Consider the following 18003-nt stretch of genomic DNA (forward strand, 5'->3'; position numbering starts at 1 on the left):
TGAGTGTGTAAGTTATCTCCAAATTTTTGTATTATAAATGGTTCTAATACATACACATGTGTATGTACGTAACTTTTTCTGCTGGAGGGATTTTTCTTCAGTAAGTTCCTTTGTCTGTGATTCCTGGTTCAAATGTGTGAATGTCTTCATGACTCCTGAAACAAGCTGCTTTCCAAAAGTGTTATGCTCATTTACGGAGCCTCCATTAATCCTGTGACTGCCATGCCTGAGGGGTACCTAATAAAGCCCCCTCTGTATCACTCTGACCACATTTCTTCCTCTCTTTAGGGCACCCTCTTCTTCCCCCTGCCAGATGGGACCGGCTGGCTGTATGCACTGCATGGCACTACTGAGCTCCCCAAACCCGTGGCCAATATCTACCGAGAAGTACCATGTAAGACGCCCTACACTGAGCTCCTGCCAATCACCAACTGGCTGAACAAGCCCCAGAGGTGAGGGGGTGGGGCAAGGGCTTGGAGGGGAGGAGACAGAGAGAGGAATTCCCCTGTCTCCCCTTGGTCAGGGTCTCTAGAGGACACTGGCCAAAAGGGTCAGAGGAAAAGCTCCCTGATGTGGCCAGGCACTGCTGGAACTCTGAGCCTCCAGAGAGAGTCTTCTGCTCAGTGCTGTCTGTGAATAGCTGATGACTCGGACATCCCTCACCACAGTGCCCGGCACAACATAAGTGCTCAGTAGATGTTATTTATTCCTCTTATTACTGGTACTGATGATATCATAACAATGACCATGATTGTTATTTTGGAGTGCTCAGTCTCAACACCTAAGCCACTGGCCAGAGAAGGACATCGCTTGGACCTTGTACTTGCAGTGGGAGTAGAGTAGAACGCAAGGACTAGAGGAGCTTGAGGTCAACCAGCCCAGTCCCTTCCTTTGTAGTGAAGGAACGGAGGGTTGGGAGAAGAGTCCACCTGCTTAGTGTCATGGGTGAAGGCCCCAAGTCAGAATCCCAGTTCTGCCAATAACCAGTCGTCTTACCTGAGCATGTTATCTTCCTTCTCATGACCTCATTTCCTCACCAGTGAAATGCAGATGGTAATGGTATGCGCCTCCTGCAGGCATCACAGGGATGAAATGCCTGTAACACACGCAGAGCACCGACTCAGTAGCTGGCATGTAATCGGTGCTCAGTAAATGGTAGTCACTGTCATTGCCAGTGACAGAGTGAAGACTAGAACCCTGGGCCCTTGTGTTGTACAGGCATTCAAGAGTAGAGATAGCACCCTGCCTTTTTTCTTTGGGCAAAGTTCACATTTTCTCTACTCTCTCTTATCACTCTCCCTGCTCCCCCAGATTCCGGGTCATTGTGGAAATCCTGAAACCAGAGAGGCTAGACCTGAGTGTCACCCTAAAGGGCCTCGACTACATCGATGTGCTGTCTGGATCCAAGAAAGACTACAAGCTGAACTTCTTTTCCCACAAGGAGGGGCTCTACAGTGCAAAGGTACCCACACGTCAAAGGCGCTGCTCTGAAACCCGGGAGGTCTGTCCCTGAGGCTGACGGTCCTGGTGTTAGGGAGTGACGGTGTCCTCCATAGCCAGCCTGTCCTTATCCTGTTGGGCAGTTTAGAGTGACCTGGCAAAGGCACTCAGGATTCCCAGTCTCTTGAAGATGACACCAGATTGCAAGGCTAGCCAGCCATCCTGAGTAGGCCCATGCTGAGTTTTCAGGGCAGGAGAATCATGGAAACCTTTATGCACTAGGTAACACCGGACCGGCAACTACCAGGCCAACAATAATATGTGTCCTGTTTTCTGAGTGCTTATGGGGTGTCCAGCCTCGTGCTGAGCACTCAACACACATAGCGAGTGACGTCAGAGCCAGGGTTCAACTCAGAGTCACCTACTCCAAGACACCACGGGGTCTTTCACCTATGAACTGGTTTTCCTGATTCATTCATTAGTTCAGTTAATACCCATCGAGTATATATGTCACATACCAGTGCTGGTAACACGGCAGTCGCCAGAATGAGGCACAGTCCCTGTTCTCACGGAGCACACAGTCTGGTGAAGGGGCATGGACATTAACCGCACGGCTGCACGATGACTGTGCTGTTATGGAACGGGGTACGTGCTTGAAGAGCAGCAGCACACACAGCTCAGTAGCTCTCAGGAGAGGTCAGGGCTCAAGATAATGTATGGAAATTACCCTTTTATCAGTGGTATTTGCAGCTATGTGGAGAATGGAATTACCTAGGGAAAGATTTTGAAGTGAAAAAATAGAAACCAGGAACTCATCTCACCCCTCAAGAAGAGATACTGGCAAAGCCCACCTGGCAGCACATTTGCGCCCCTCCCACAGTCACCGAGGGGGCTGCTCCCCTCGGATCACAGCCACAGACAGGCTCACACCGAAGAATCGGAAAGCACCTGAGGGGGGGAAGCCACCACACAATAGAAATACCAGCTCAACAAATAAGAACTCCTGAGATAAGAATTATTAAAGCAAACAGGAGACTTTTAGTAAATATTATAAATATACTCAAGGGAATGAAGGGAGAAAATCATATCCATAAAATAAGAACAGACTATTGTGGGAGAGAAGTCCCACAACTGGAGACCTTGGACATGAAAAATAGGATATTTGGAGTAGAAAACCATAGAGGACAGCTGAAGAGTATAATGGACTCTGAGGAAGAGGTTACTTCTCAGAAGAGCTGAGGACTATCACCAGACTTCAGCACATGAGCACGAAGAACTGGCAAGATGAAAGGAAATAGAAGCAGAGGTTGGAGAGGGTGTGGAGAAACTGGGTCCATCGATGTGAGAGGATAATACCGCAGCCACCTGGGAAACAGGCTGGCAGTTCTTCCAATGCCTAAACATGGACTTACCGTACAGGTCAGCCGTTTCATTCCTAGGTACATGCACAAGATAAATGAAAACATGTGTCCGCACAAAAACCCGTGCATAAATGTTCATAGCAGCATTAGGTATAAAAGCCAAACATGGAAACGACCAAAATGTCCATCAACGGATGAATGGATAAACACAGTGGGAGGTTACCTGGCAGTAACGAAGTGGAGGTGAAGTGCTGATTCGTGGAACACATGGGCAAGCCTTGAAAACAAACATGCCAAGTGAACAAAGCCACTCACAAATGACCACATACCTACGATTTCATGTCCATGAAGAGTCCGGAACAGGCACGTATTTAGAAACAGAAAGTAGATCAGTGACAGACCCGGGCGTGGGGGGCGTGAGGAGGAGATGAGGAATGGCTGTTAATGGATGTGGGGCTTCTTTCTGGGGAAATGAAAATGCTCTAAATCAAATAATAGGATTATGACTGTGTAATTACAAATGAGATAAGTGTTTTGTGAATATACTCCAAGTTATTAAATTGTACCATTTAAATGGGTGGATTGTATGGAATGTGAATTATATTTCAATAGAGTCTTTTTTTAAATGATAGGAAATATGAGACATAATATATGTCAAGAAGTTGTAATATCCACCTAAGAGGAGCTCTTGAAACAGAAAAACAAGATAATAGAAGGAAGAAAATACCCTACAACAATAATTGGATAAAAATTTCCAAGGCTATTGGAGAAAGAGAGCCTTCTAGTTGAAAGGACCCACCAAATCGCCAAACAGGTTAAATGAAAGAAAGGCTCGCATCTAAATACATGAGAACAAAATTTCAGAGGACTTGGATAAAAAGAGAAAGTCCTAACTTATTCTAGAAAAATGAAAAGGAAATAGTAACCACAGTAACATCAGATTTCTCAAGGCAACACTGAATACAAGGAGCCGTGGAGGAAGCTATTCAAACTACTTAGAATAGTTTTAACCTAGAGCTCAAAACTATCATGAGGGCAAAACAAACACATTTTTAAACACTCAAGGACTCAAGTAACCCACCCATGTACACAATCTCTACAAAATTAAAACCTTAAATTAACAAACATTTTAAAATAAGTAAATGAATCGAAGAGGAAAGTACAAGGATACATTGAACAATGAATCTAAACTAAATTGATAGGTAATTTCAAATAATTGTTGAGAAACAATCTGAAATACTTCTTGTGACCTCAGGATAGGAAATAGCAAGGGTAGGAATAAGATAAGGCAATGAAAAATATGTTCTCATTCTGTTGGAAGCAAATGGGGAACTATTTCCTGTTCACAGAGAAGGGCAGGGAGAGAAGAGAGATACTCACAAACTGCAGATGTGAACAGGAAGATAAATACAGGGGCTGTATTAACACCCCCTCAATGACCCTGGAAACCCAGCTGAAACACGAGAAAGGCCACAAGAAGGACCATGCCTTTAATAAGCATAAATAGCACCCCCTTTTTATGAGCTGCTAACCTACACCAAATCTTTTATTGCAAAATCATAAACATGTAATTCTGTAACATAACAGTGTCACACTCCAGCACACCATAGGACATTTTAGGTGAAATGTTCCAATTGCTGTCCATCTCGTGCGAGACATTCACACACCCTACCAACCACACTCATGGCGTTACGTCTGCCAGACACTGTATATGTATTAAAATGGAAGCATAAAGACATCTGTGTAAAAATGACAATGAACCCAGGTCACAAACTCTCTTTACAATAATACGGATTAAAATTAACAGTAACAACAAAAAAGTTTTTAAAAAGCAAAAGCACTTTTGGTTATGATGGAGTAACTAGTCCTCACACTACGAAAAAACCATAAAACTGGACAAAATATCCGAGGCAAGCCTTCTGAGTCATTGGAGGACAGGCAGAACAATACCGCAATTCATCAGAAAGAAGGAGATTTATGAGATGAGTCCCCGTGACTGCCCTGGCTCTCTGCCCAGAGACAATTTCCTGACCTCAGTGCAGTGCACCTGAGTCTCAGCGAAGTGCAGCAGCCCCAGTGAACTGAGGGGGCAGAAGTCAGAGTGCGGAGCAGCTGAAATAGCTGGTCTCTACAGGGTGAGGCACCAGAGAGGACGCAGCGGGACATGGAGCAAGTGGGAAGATGAAAGTCTGCATGGGGTGTCTGCTCGGCGTCCGTGGCTGAAGTTGGACTGCACGTGCAGAGGGCGAGACTACATGAGGTTTACCAGAGAGCAGCTGCTACGTGGGTGAGAAGGAATAAAGGCACACGACACTGACTGGTGCTGGGGAACACTGGAGGTCTGGCCCAGTGCAGGGGCTGTATTAACACCCCCTCAATGACCCTGGAAACCCAGCTGAAACACGAGAAAGGCCACAAGAAGGACCATGCCTTTAGTATAAGACCTTCTGCGGACCAGCCTGGGAAAGCCTAAAACTAGGCACGTACAAGATCAACAAGGAAGACAAAATTTGGAGATTGAATCCCACCACGTTGGAAGGTTTTTAGGAACACCTTGGGTTTTCCACATATCTGCTCTAACAAAGTATAAAACCAAATCTACACAAGTTTAAGGTGTTAGTGATTGAACTGTCTCCTAGAATAAATTCAATACTCTTATAAGGAAGATAACAGAATCCAGAATCCCTATAATGATCATCAACAGTGTCCAGTACACAGACAAAAATTACTACACTTGCGGAGAAGCCGGAAACTGTGACCCAAGCCCAGGAGATAGCAGTCAAGGGAAACGGACTCAAAGATGGACCAGATATTGGATTTAGCAGGCAAGGCTTCAAAGAAGCTAACATAAACATGTTCAAGAACTAAAAGAAAATGTTGTAAATAATTAAATAAAAGATGGTCTCAATGAGTGGACAGATAAGGAATCTCAGCAGAGAAATATAAACTATAAATAGAACCAAGTGGATATTTTAGAACTGAAAAGTACAGCAAACTGAAATGAAAAATTCATTGGATGTGCTTAACAGCTGATTAGAGACCTGAGAAGATTCACGGAACTTGAAACAAATCAATAGAACATTTCCAGTCTGAAGGACAGAGAGAAAGAAGATTGAGGAAAAACGACCAGAGCCCCCGGAACCTTTAAGAAAATATAAAATGGTCTAATACACCAGTAATGTAAGCCAGCAGAGAAGAAAGTGAGAATGGGATGGAAAATTATTTGAAAAAATAATGGCTGAAATTTCCCTGATTTGATTTTAGTTTAATGACTTATAGATCCAAGAAACTTGGCAAACCTCAAGCAGGAAAAATACAAAGAAAACCATACCTTGTGCACATCGTAATAAAACTGTTGAAAACCACAGATAAAAAGAAAGGCTTCCAACAACCAGATTTAAAGGATCTATGACATACAGGGGACAAAAATAAAAAGAAGCACTGCCTTCTCCTCAGAAATAATGGGATCCATCTGCAAAGTACTGAGAGAAACAAAATATCAATTTAAAATTCTCTACTCACTGACAATATCCTTTAAAACCGAGGGTGACACAGGCATTTTCAGATAAAAGAACACGGGAGAATTCGTTGCCGGCAGCCTGGCAGCACTGAATGCATCAGCATTATTAGAATGCAAATAGGTGTTGTTCAGTCTGAAGGGAAATGATACCAGATGGAGACTTGGGTCTGCTGGAAGGAAAGAAAAGCACTAAAAATGGTAAATAAGTAGATAAATATTAAAATGTTTCTCTTCTCATAATTTTATTTAAAACACAACTAATAGTTTATCAAAAATACAACACTGTAAAGTGGATGCTCTTATATCCATAGAAGTAAAAGATACAAAGACAAAAATGTAAAAGATGGATGGATAGGTGCATGCGATTATACTTCAGTAAGGTTATCACATCTGTGAGCTGGGAAGTGTGAGGCAGGAAGCATGAAGAGTCAGTTGTAAAGTAGGAAGTAATAAAATACTCTAAATTTGGACAAGTTAAAACTTCATGTTATCAGCTCTACTGTAACCACTAAAAATCTGCTATATAGCTAAGAAGCCATTAAAGGAAATACATTCCAAAAAATTACACATTGATCCAACAGAATGCAGGAAAGTAGCAACAGACAAATGACAAAATGAGACCGACATAAAAAAAATAGCATGAGGTCAGACTTCAACCCAAACATGTAAATAATTATTTTAAGTATAAAAGACATCCCAATGAAAAGACAAAGGAGGAAGCACCCTAAATCTAAAGACAGAAAGAGGTTGAAAGCAAAAAGCCAGGTATGTTAGGAACTGTTACCCCCTAATAATAAGATAAACAACCAAAAGTATTAAAAAGGGCAAAACACTAGAACAGACTCTGTTTCACAAAGTAGATATGTGAATGACCGATAAGCATCTGAGAAAATGCTCAACATCATCAGTCATCTGGGAAGAGAACTCAAACAGGTGAGCACTTTGCCAATAACAAGTCAGCCGCAGGGGTGAAGGGACAATAATACACTGCAGTTCCAAATGTGAGCGCTGGAATCAGTCCAACCCGGGTTCAAATCCTGGTTCTGACGCATCTCAACATTAAGTCAAGGTACTTAATATTGCTAAGCCTCATTTTCCTCATCCTTAAAAAAAAACAGTGAGGGAACAATAACGTCACTTACAAATTGTGTGACTATAACATAGGTGCCTGGCACACAGTAATCATACAGTGTTAGATGCTATCATCATCATCATCATCATCATCATCATCAAGGTATTCCAGCAACAACAGGAATGGGAGTGAAACCCACTACGACATCAACCTCTCGAGGTCTTGCTTGTTCTCCAGGGCCAGTCGGCTCCCCACGGGGCAACCTGCACGGGCAGCACTAGACGGGGCTGTTCTGGCCTCTCCCCAGCAAACCCAGGCTACGTAACTCTCAGCGGGGAAGAGCCTGCGAGACCCTCTAAGAAAAAGGCGCGCTGGCAGGGATTCCGAGTGTCAGCCTGGGACCCTGCTCCAATGTGCCAGGCATGGCTCAGGGAGACAGGGACCCAGCTAACCCCTCTTCTCTGCCCTGTTTCCTCCCACCCTCCCATGAACTCAGGTGATCTTCAAAAATGAGGTGACCAGCGAGTTCTTATACTACATGGTGAGTTTCAGGGTCATCCCCTCAGGCGTCATCAGAACCATCGAGATGGTGAGCCCCGTGCGGCAGAGCACCTCGTCCTCAGTCAAGGTGGAGAACCCCCTGCCCTACTCGGTGACCTTCGCCGTGGAATGCAGGGTGCCCGACATCAACCTGCCCTCCCAGTTTGTGGTGCCTGCCAACTCTGAGGTACGGGACTGGCTGCCAGGGGCCCCGACAGCTGTGCCAGAGGCTCTGCCCTTGGGGCTCCAGATCCGTGGTGCGCATCCCGGAGGCGGGGCCAGCCCCAGCAGTGGTCTCTGATGTGCTTCCGGAGAGGACCCAGTACCTACTTTTAGATTCAGAGAGATTCCAGCTCTAGAAATACCTAGAACAGGGGAAGCTAGGGTACAGGGGAGGAGAAGTGGGCCAGCTTGGACAGAGGTTCCCTGGGTTCAGGATCAGTGGGAGCATTCGCTGCTGAAGCGCCATTTCTGCGTCCAATCTGCTCTGAGGTCACAGGGTGGCAGGGGATCAGGGGGACCTTCAGCATCACATGAGGCCTCTGTGTCCCCTTGCAGGGCACATTCTCCTTTGAATTCCAGCCCCTGCGAGCTGGAGAAACCTTCGGGAGACTAGTTCTGCACAACAGTGACTTGGGTTACTACCAGTATGAGCTCAACTTGAAGGCTACGCCAGCACTGCCTGAAAAGCCCATCCACTTCCAGGCTGTTCTTGGCAGCGGCCAGAACCTCTTTGCCAAGATCATCAATTACACCCGGCAGAAGACAGAATACTACTGCAGGGTGAGCGGCCCCACCCCACCTGCGTGCCCTGCCCCTCCCTTCCCAGAAGTCCGACCTCAAAAATAATGGGAGGAGGACATAGGGGGTGCAGAAATATGAAACTCAGGACCATTGGGGGCTTTATCTAGCCTGGAAACTCCCAGTGAGAAGTACGTAGTACAAGGCCTGAGTTCTTCCTTAAAGACTTTCTATCTTAACAAGCTGGGTGCAGGGGTGGGGTTTTGCTTCCCACTGCGTGTTCAGTAATCAGTAAAGGGAGACAGTGGAGCTTCATGGTCATGCATATAGGCGTGCAAGCCAGCAGACCTGGATTTGAATCCTGGCTCCACCATGTACTCTTTGTGTGACTAATTTACTGAAGCTTTCTAAGCTTACCTACAAAGGGTGACAATACCCTGGCCTCACAGGATTGCCATGAGGATTTTAAAATATGTGCATAAAACCATTTTCATAGAGCCTAATGCATAGAAAATACTCCATATATGTTACCTATTATATAAGTTGGAATATAGGTTTAACTACTGAAACAAAAACCCAAAATGACAACAAAATAGAAGTTTATTCCTTTCTCAAACAACTGTGGGCCTAAGCAGTCTGGGCTGGAATGGTAGCCCCATGACATCCGGCCCGCAGATGCCTGTCCTGACGCTCTTCCCGCTGGAGAGAGTCGCTTTGGCCCACATGGACCAAGACCACTTCCCACGACACCCACATGCTAGCCAGCTACCAGGGAGAAGGGCTGGCTGCAGAAACACAGTCCTCTCACGCTGCATTGACCGAAACTGCACAGGACCACACGTAGCCATAAGGGGAGCTAGGAAGTGCAGCCTGCGTGGCCGTGTGCCCGGTTAATGTCGGGCTACAGTCAGAGGCACAGGCTCCTGATCACACAGGTCAGTCAGGAAAAGTTAGGTTACACTGCAGTAACAAAGAGCCTCGATACCTCCGTGGCTTAAAAGCACAAAGGTTTGTGTCTCGTTTGCACTGAATCCAGTGAAGCTCAGCAGGGGACTCTGCGCATCACAGCCACTCAGGGATCCAGGCTGAGGGGCAACCACCATCTCACCTTTTCCCAGTCAGAGTACCGGAGGGGTGGGAAGACCCCGCAGGGACTTGCCCTGGTGACTGGATGCTCTGGTGTGGAAGTGACACCTGTCACTTCTCGCAACTAACAGTCCAGAAGCAGCCACACCCACCCATGAGGATCTAGAATGTTCAGTCTTATATGTGCCTGGAGGAAAGAAGGGCTGGGTGTGGGGAGCAGCACCAGTGACTGCCGCGCCGCACAGTCCAGCCCTCTGTCTTCGGGCAAGTCATCTGATGTCTCTTGGGCTCGGTTTCTTTGTAGTAAAATGGGGATAACAGTCAGCGGCACCTCTCTTCAGGAGAGTGATAAGGACATGGCTTTTTTCTAACCTGCCCGGCTGAGAGTGGAGGGGCGGGGGATGCACCTGAGCTTCTGCTATAACCTTCAGGATCCCACGTGAGCCGAATGTATGTATTCCCTTTTCAGACCGACTGTCTCGACTTCCACACGGAGAAGGTCGTTAGTGCGGCCCCGGGGGCTCAGGGAGGCACGGAGGTCAGTGTGGAGGTCTACTTTGAGCCCAGCCACCTGGGCGAGACCAAGGGCATCCTGAGCCTCTCGTCACTGGCAGGCGGGGAGTATACCATCCCCCTCTTCGGAATGGCCCTGCCCCCCAAGCCACAAGGTCCCTTCCTGATCCGAGCCGGATACAACATAGTCATCCCCTTCAAGAATGTGTTCTACCAAACGGTCACCTTCTCCTTCATCGTGGAGAACCCGGCCTTCTCCATCCGGGCCGTAGACACGGTGCGGCCCAAGAAGATCAACAACATCACAGTCTACTTCGACGGAAACCCGTCGGGCAGCAAAACACCCATCACCAGCAAGCTGATTGTGGTGTGCCCTCCCGGTGAGGGCAGAGAAACAAGAATTAAATGGGTTTATTATCTGAAGGGGATCACCCCTTAGTGGTAACCAGAGCCAGCTGCACCAAGAAAGAGCCCTCCCCTCAGCCTTAATGTCTATGTACTGTGCTGGCTCGGTGAACAGAGAAAACAATCAGAATTCTAAAGGTACTGTTTTCCCTCTTCAATTACAGGGGCACTTATTTCCATATCAAATGTGTTCCAAATTATATGCATGATAAACATATTCCATATTAAATGTGATAGCTATACAAAACAAAGCTATATTTTTCTTTGCAAGGGCAAGTCTCTGATTTGGTTTCTTAACACGCCCCCAAAGCTCAAGCACTGTGTAAATAACCCCCATTTGAACACGACGACACAGGCGTCGCACTCGTGACCTCTGGTCGAACAGCACTTAGCAGGGCACGACACATGACGCAGTTTCTTTTTAAAAATCCATGACAGCTTAAAGAGCCCCTAGATGTGACTCAATTTTGATAGGGGGGATTTTATTCTGCTTTCACATAAAAGCTGAAGAAGTCACTATTTTCAAAGCAACTAACAGATACAGGCACTCACTGCAGGGCCAGGGGCCGGGTGCTCCCTCCACCGCTGAATCCCACACCTGCTCCCCACAGCAGGCTCTGGCTGAAGGCTGGGCCCTGGGAAAACGCTAATTGAGTCCCCAGTCCCCCATCCCCAGCCCTGTGCACAGCAGTCAGCCTGGAGAGCGGGGATTCTCCACCCATCGGCACATCAGAATCGCCTGACGCTGGTCCAGACCCCCTGCCCAAAATCTGCTCTAATTGATCTGGAGGTTGAGAGGACTAGGGCATCTGTTTTGTTTTGATTTTTCAGTCTGTACAGCAGAGTTGAGAACCAGCACTAGGGATCAAAAGACCCACCTGGCCGTCAGTGCTGCAACTGAGTCAGGCATCTGTCCACTTCCAGGGAAGGACCCCACCGCAATTCGATATGGCTAAGCTGCAGCCCTTTGTAAGCAGGTAGAGGGTGTCTTCTAAGTGCCTTTCTTCCCAGGGAGAACCCTACAGAGGCTCCACCTCCAAGGAGGAGTGAGGCCATCCCCCTCTTCCCCTGGGGCCTACAGTGTTGAAATAAAGATGATAAACGACTGGCTTTCCTTTTTGGACCAATTGATAAACTCTTCAATGCCCCTAAAACTGGAAAGAAAAAGAGTGGCCTCAGCGTGGATTCGCTTCAGGGCATGCGCACACTCCCAGGCCTGAGGGTTCCTCTGCCTCCGCCTCCTCCCCACCCCCCACAATCCCAGACACCGGCTGCTACAGAAACTGGCCACTTGCCAGAGTCACGCAGGCAAAATGGTGCCTTCAGGTGGCCAGGGGTGACTCCCCTACCTTGGTCTGCTCCAGCTCTCCCCAAGCCATTGAGTCTAGAGCCCAAAGCCTTGCAGGCCCAGAGCAAGGAAGCCGTCCGTTCTCCCTGGGACCAAGAGCCCAACTCCAGACTCTGCCGGACGATTTGAGATGGGTACATACATCTCTTCCCTTGGGCTTGTTCTCATGCTCCCTTGGCCTCAAAAAGACAATAACAAAATCATTTCATACTGGCAAGTTTGGAATGGCGAAGTAGCTCAACAGGGGGCAGAGGAAAGGCTTGGTGAAAACTAGCATTCTGACAGAAGCTAGTCGAGAGAATACATACTCAGCAAAGCAGACCAGGAGACTCCTCATTGGGGGAGGGGGGGTGGAGAAAACATCGGGGCCACCAGGTGCCACACCAGCACGGAGCACTGTGCACAGAATATGATGAGAACAGAGGCCCTGGTGAGAGTGACATCTGAAGTGCAACCACTTCTTTGGGGGAGACATGCCTCAGGTTGTAGGTGATGATATTGTGACGTCATGAGGACCTGCCAGACCTCAAGAAATCCCGAGCATGGGACTTCCCAAACCTCTTATACTCTCATGTTTGCCCTGAAACTCCACCAAAATTACATTGCTGTTGGAGAAACTGCTTTGCACAGTTCAAGATTTGGGTACAATTTCTTGCAGTGTCACCAGCACCCTCTTGCTACAATATCTGTAAGTGGTGTAACAACAACCAGGCATCACACAGATGCAAATGAGTTACATCTGTGGACGGTGGCCAGTGTGCAACCGGGAGCATCGGTTATCCACTAGTCTGGAAGCGTCTGAGTATGGCGGGCCTGGGCAGGGCTGGCCCCCAAGTCAGAAGAGAAGTGAGTGCATAGAGAAGGCAATGGTGGACGCCGGGCTTTATTCTTAGAACCCCTGCCAGTGTAATTATGCATAAATAACCTCATTTAGTTGACATTTTCTAAAATAGAGAAAAGAAACCACTTCTTTCCAGGAACTTCTGAACTAAAGGTAGGACAAAGCATTTCTGGGGGCTTGAGTAAGAAACTGGTTTCTTAGCAACCTAGTCCACCATGTGATCTCAGGAGAAAAGAATTCCTTTTGGTAAAAAAGCATTTCCTTACTGTTTCAATTATTAAAAACTATATCACATTATGACCCTGGGGGAATTTGGTTCACCTTTAAGAAAAAGTCAAAGCAGCAAAAGAAAGAGATGAGATATTATATTAGCTATGGGTCCAGTGGAAATGAGTACACACTGGAGAAATAGATCCAAACCATTCCCACTGATTTGATTTTTTCATTGTTTTGTATCAGCCATCAAAATCTTAAAGACATAAACCTTACAAGACATTTGGAAATGTCCTCATTATTGCTACTTGATATCAGGGTAAGAGATGGAAACCATTAAGTGATACATTTTCTCTGCAGATGAATCTTCATTCATTGGACTTTATTGGCAAAGGTTTTAAAAGTTGTGAAAACTCACTAGTAAAAAAAAGAACATTTTCACAGATTTCTCTAGACATGATTCCTCCATGACTTACTGAGGTTGGCTTAGCTCCTGTATTTGTTTTCAATGGCCGCACAACAGATTGCCACAAACGAAGCATCTTAAAGCAACACCATTTCTTATCTCAGTTTCCATAGGTCAGGGATGGACTCAATTGGTTCCTGGCTTAGGGTTCCCAGACAGAAATCAAGATGCCGGCCAGCTGCATCCTCATCTGGAGGTTCAACTAGGGAAACACTCACTTCCCAGCTCCCCCAGTATGCTGACAACATTCATTTATTTGTAGTCATATAACTGAAGTCCCCATTTTCTTGACAACTGACAACAGGGGATTACTGTTAGCAACTACAGACCACCCTAAGGTCCTTACCACATGGCCCATTACAGGAAGTTCACTGTCATTACTGTTTACCCTTCAAGGCCACAAAGAGACTCTCTCTCTCACTTTAAATCTCTTCTAACTTCTTTTAAGGCCTCACCTGATTAGGTCAGACCCACCCTGGATAATTCTCCTTTTAATCAACTCGAAGTCAGCTGATTAGGGACCTTAATTACATCTGTAAAATACCTTCTGCTACAGAACATAATATAATAATTGTTAGCGTGACAGCCCACTATACTTACAAATCTGGGCCACACCCAAGGGGAAGAGATTACACAGGGCATGTACACAAAGTAGTGGGAGTCTTGGGAGCCATCTTAGAATTCTGCCTACCATGGCCCCTCACTTGTGTCCCATAGATTCTAATCTACGGATTGAGGATAATACTCCATTCTCAAGATGGTTACAAGCTTTACAGGTGTACCTTTCACTCGGAGAAAGGTACCACCTCATGTTATGTTCACATTGAATACTCACTGGGCTCTCCTGTGGTCTAGCCCATGTGCTAAGTTCCTGTTCACTGTAGGTTACGATAAGGAACTCGGATGCCTCTCCCTGTTCCTGCATCTTTAGCCACACTGGGTCCATAAAGTGCTTTTAAAAAATTTCCACATAGCATAGCTTCAATTTCTGTTCCACCCTTTAGCGTGACACTCACAGCACTTGGAGAGGCTGCCTTATAGTGGCTCCATCTGGGGACCCTCCCCCAACAGACAGGGCTTCTGCTGTCTGTAACCTAGTCCTTCCAGGAATCAGATCATTGTAAACGCACTCCGAGTCCCAGATGGTGGGGTGACAGCCACCCTTGGCACAGGAGACTTTAGGTGGTGGACAGGTAGTACTGTTTTTAATTGAGAATTTATTTTGATGTTTTAGAAAAATATACAACTATTCAAACTCATGATTTTAGGGAATAAACAAGGATAAAGTAGGAATTGAAGATTTTAAGTGAGTTGGTTTGAGAAAATATTTTTAAATAATAGAAGTTACTAGGATATGGCAAAAATCAAAATGGTGTCACTACAATTTGGGAAACGTTGGCATATGAGAAATTGATGACTAAGTTGTGAATGAACGGGTGGGCTCATTAAGTATTGAATAAATTATTCTCAGTCATGCTCCAAGAGCCCCTTCCTTCTCACGAACGCCTGCAGAAGCCCACTACGTCCACACGTACCTCGTGCGGGCAGTTGAGCGACAAGGATACCCAGCCCATGGAGCATACCTCAAACCGGACTCTGGCAATGGGGGACCAAAGGCCTGAGTGTGAGAAGAGGAGGTGGAGCTTTGTGGGCGTGGCCAACCCACAATCTGCCTTCGTAAGGGGGTGTGTCCTCGAGGCGGAAGGCGGAAGGTGCTGCGGTGTCACGTGACCGAGTAACATGGCCGTTGCCCGGTGAGCACGGCTGGTTGCCGGGCTGGAGCTAGTCGCGTGAATCGTTAGGCACCAGCGTGCGGGGGCGGGGTCCAGGCCCGGGTTCCGAGGCGGCGCGCGGCGGCGGAGCGAGGCAGGTGGGCCGGGGCTGGCGTGGTCCATGAGCGGGCGCCAGAGGCAGCGCCGAGCCGCAGACTCCCCTAGACCCCGGCGCGGCCGGGGCAGTCTCGGGCTGAGGAGTCGCGGGGCTCTGGGGGACACTCTGAGTTGTCACCATGAACCCCGAGAAGGACTTCGCGCCGCTCACGCCCAACATCGTGCGCGCCCTCAATGACAAGCTCTACGAAAAGCGGAAGGTAGCAGCGCTGGAGATCGAGAAGTAAGAGCCGCGGGCATCCACGGTTGGGCGTAGGGAGCGGAGGCGGAACCCCGCCCTGGCTATCTATGCTGGGGTCCGGCTCCCTGGGGGCACAACTTACGCGTTTCCAGCCAGTGTTGCTGCACCAGGTTTAGCCTTCAGTGCAGTGTTTAAGAGGAGGAGTTTGGGTATCCCAGCTTTGCTTCTTCTGACTGGCCTTTCCAGCCAGTGTTGCTGCCCCAGGTTTAGCCTTCAGTGCAGTGTTTAAGAGCAGGAGTTTGGGAATCCCAGCTTTGCTTCTGACTGGGCCAAGTTATTTAACCTCCCTGGTGCCTAAAAGGCTGCCGTGGGAATGAAGTGACAATGTGTGTGTAGTGCTTAGGGTGCAGTGACAATGAAGCTACATGATGTTTGCTTAGCGCTTAGCACAGTGCCTGGCGCACGGTGCGTCTTCGGTGTGGTCTCCATCAAAACCAGCACATCTGAGAGTGGCCTCTGTGATGGGAGAGAGGTGGGAAGCATGAGATTTGCTAAAGAGCTGGCCTGCCTCATTTCTTACTCAGTTTCTGAGAAGTGAAAGGGACTGTTAGGTGACCAAGGGGAGAAATCAAGTTCAAAACCTCAAGATCTCAAAGTTCAGAGGGGTGATATGATCTCTGTCATATCACCCTTCCCCGCAAGGGGAAGTAGGAATAATTTCTCCTTTCTCGCTTCTGCAGTCATTACATGTAGGCGTACATGTCACCAATGTGACACTATGCTTTATTTCTCAATGTACAGAAACAGGGTGTTTAACTGGGAATGTTTCATTAAGATTTTTCTTCTAGTGTTTTACATTTGTATTTTTTTTTCCCAGATCTTTGTGATACAGTCAGGTGGGTAGGTGATTTCAGAAGAATACAACTGAGAGAACACCAGTGTGGAATTTAGGAAATACGGATTGTGTTTCTGCCCTGTCCAATAGGGTAGCCACTAGCCACGTGTGGCCATTCACATTTAAATGATTAAAGATAAGATTTTTAAAATGTAATCCAGTTCCTCAGTCACACTACCTGTATTTCAAATACTCAGTAGCCACATGCAGCTGTTGGCTACCGTAATGGATGGTGCAGATTTTAAAACACTTCCTTCTCCGTAGAATGCTGTTGGACAGCTCTACTCTAGTCCATCCTGCGACACTCATTCTTTGACCTTGGCAGATTCCTTAACTCACTGTTTCTTAACTTCAGCACGACTGACATTTCAGGTCAGATAATTCTTGGCAATGGTGGGTTGTCCCGTGTATGGTAGGAATTTTGGTAGCATTCCTGATCTCTACCAGCCAGACAGCAGGAGCACTCCATTGCTTGTAACAACCACAGATGTCTCCAGACACTGCCATATGTGTCCCCGGGGGTGTGACATTGCCCAGGTTGAGAGCTACTGCATCCTTTGCTTTGGGTTTTTGTTCCCTCCTCAACTAAAGAGTTTGCTAAGAGGACCCTCCTATTCTGCAATAACATCAGAATGTCCAAAAGCACCTAGCTTCTTCTCTCATCAGGACTACTTTCTTACCTGCTCTCTTTTCATACTGCTTCTTGTTTATACCCTGGCTCTCACTAAGGCTGGCAAGTCTCCGTGATGAGCATTGCCATGCTGAGGAAGAAAGCAGAGGTGATGTGTGGACATGTCTGTTTTATTGGCTTTGAAGATACATTGATGCCCAGTGGCGCCCATCACTCTGCTTCTCAGGATTGTCGGGTTTTACCATAGATTGAATCATCTGTTGAGCCCTTGAATAGAGGTATTTATGTCAGCATTATTGTTGCCTCCAGCACAACCCATATAAGTGCTTTCACTCTGCAAGCTGTCTTGTAAGGTCTTTGTCTTCAATTGGGTTCAATTTGTATTTGACATTGCCCTTGTTCTGTAGAATTCAGAGAAAGCCTCTAAGACTTTAACTGGGCTAGGAACTCCTTAAGAGTAAAGACCCTATTGTATTTATCCTCAGCACTTAACACAGTGCCTGGTGACCTTTGACAGTTGGTGTCTAAGTGAATGGATGACCATACATTTTCAGTGGGGGAATAACATTGCAGTCTAAGGGCTTTGCTACTCAAAAGCATAGCCCACAGCCCTGGCTGGTGTAGCTCAGTGGATTGAGTGCTGGCCTGCAAACCAGAAGGCCGTTGGTTTGATTCCCAGTTAGGGTACATGCCTGAGTTGCAGGCCAGGTCCCCAGTAGGGGGGCGTGGAAAAGGCAACCACACACTGATGTTTCGCTCTCTCCCTCCCTTCCCTTCTCTCTAAAAATAAAAAATTTAAAAAAATAATAAAATCTTTTAAAAGGAAAAAAAAAGGTATAGCCCATAGACCAGCAATATTAG

At 46.8% G+C, this 18003-nt stretch overlaps 2 protein-coding genes across 6 annotated transcripts in view; both read left to right on the plus strand.

Moving 5' to 3' along the window:
* Positions 1-11845, plus strand: part of HYDIN (HYDIN axonemal central pair apparatus protein) — a 291357-nt gene extending 279512 nt beyond the window's left edge. For 2 of the 3 annotated variants that reach the window (XM_036012178.1, XM_036012179.1), the window contains exons 80-84: positions 289-452; positions 1312-1462; positions 7890-8120; positions 8492-8716; positions 10230-11845. In XM_036012178.1, the coding sequence (XP_035868071.1) occupies positions 289-452; positions 1312-1462; positions 7890-8120; positions 8492-8716; positions 10230-10712 (1254 nt within the window). In that variant the 3' untranslated portion in view covers positions 10713-11845. The remainder of the gene's footprint in view (positions 1-288; positions 453-1311; positions 1463-7889; positions 8121-8491; positions 8717-10229) is intronic. The other variant, XM_036012180.1, reaches the window with a different exon arrangement.
* Positions 11846-15265: 3420 nt separating this feature from the next.
* VAC14 (VAC14 component of PIKFYVE complex) overlaps positions 15266-18003 on the plus strand; it is a 93413-nt gene continuing 90675 nt past the window's right edge. For 2 of the 3 annotated variants that reach the window (XM_036012188.1, XM_036012189.1), the window contains exon 1: positions 15266-15658. In XM_036012188.1, coding sequence (XP_035868081.1) covers positions 15555-15658 — 104 coding nt within the window. In that variant the 5' untranslated portion in view covers positions 15266-15554. The remainder of the gene's footprint in view (positions 15659-18003) is intronic. The other variant, XM_028501824.2, reaches the window with a different exon arrangement.

This window comes from Phyllostomus discolor, chromosome 12 (genome assembly GCF_004126475.2).
Source record: "Phyllostomus discolor isolate MPI-MPIP mPhyDis1 chromosome 12, mPhyDis1.pri.v3, whole genome shotgun sequence".
In the NCBI taxonomy this organism is placed as follows: Eukaryota; Metazoa; Chordata; class Mammalia; order Chiroptera; family Phyllostomidae; genus Phyllostomus; species Phyllostomus discolor.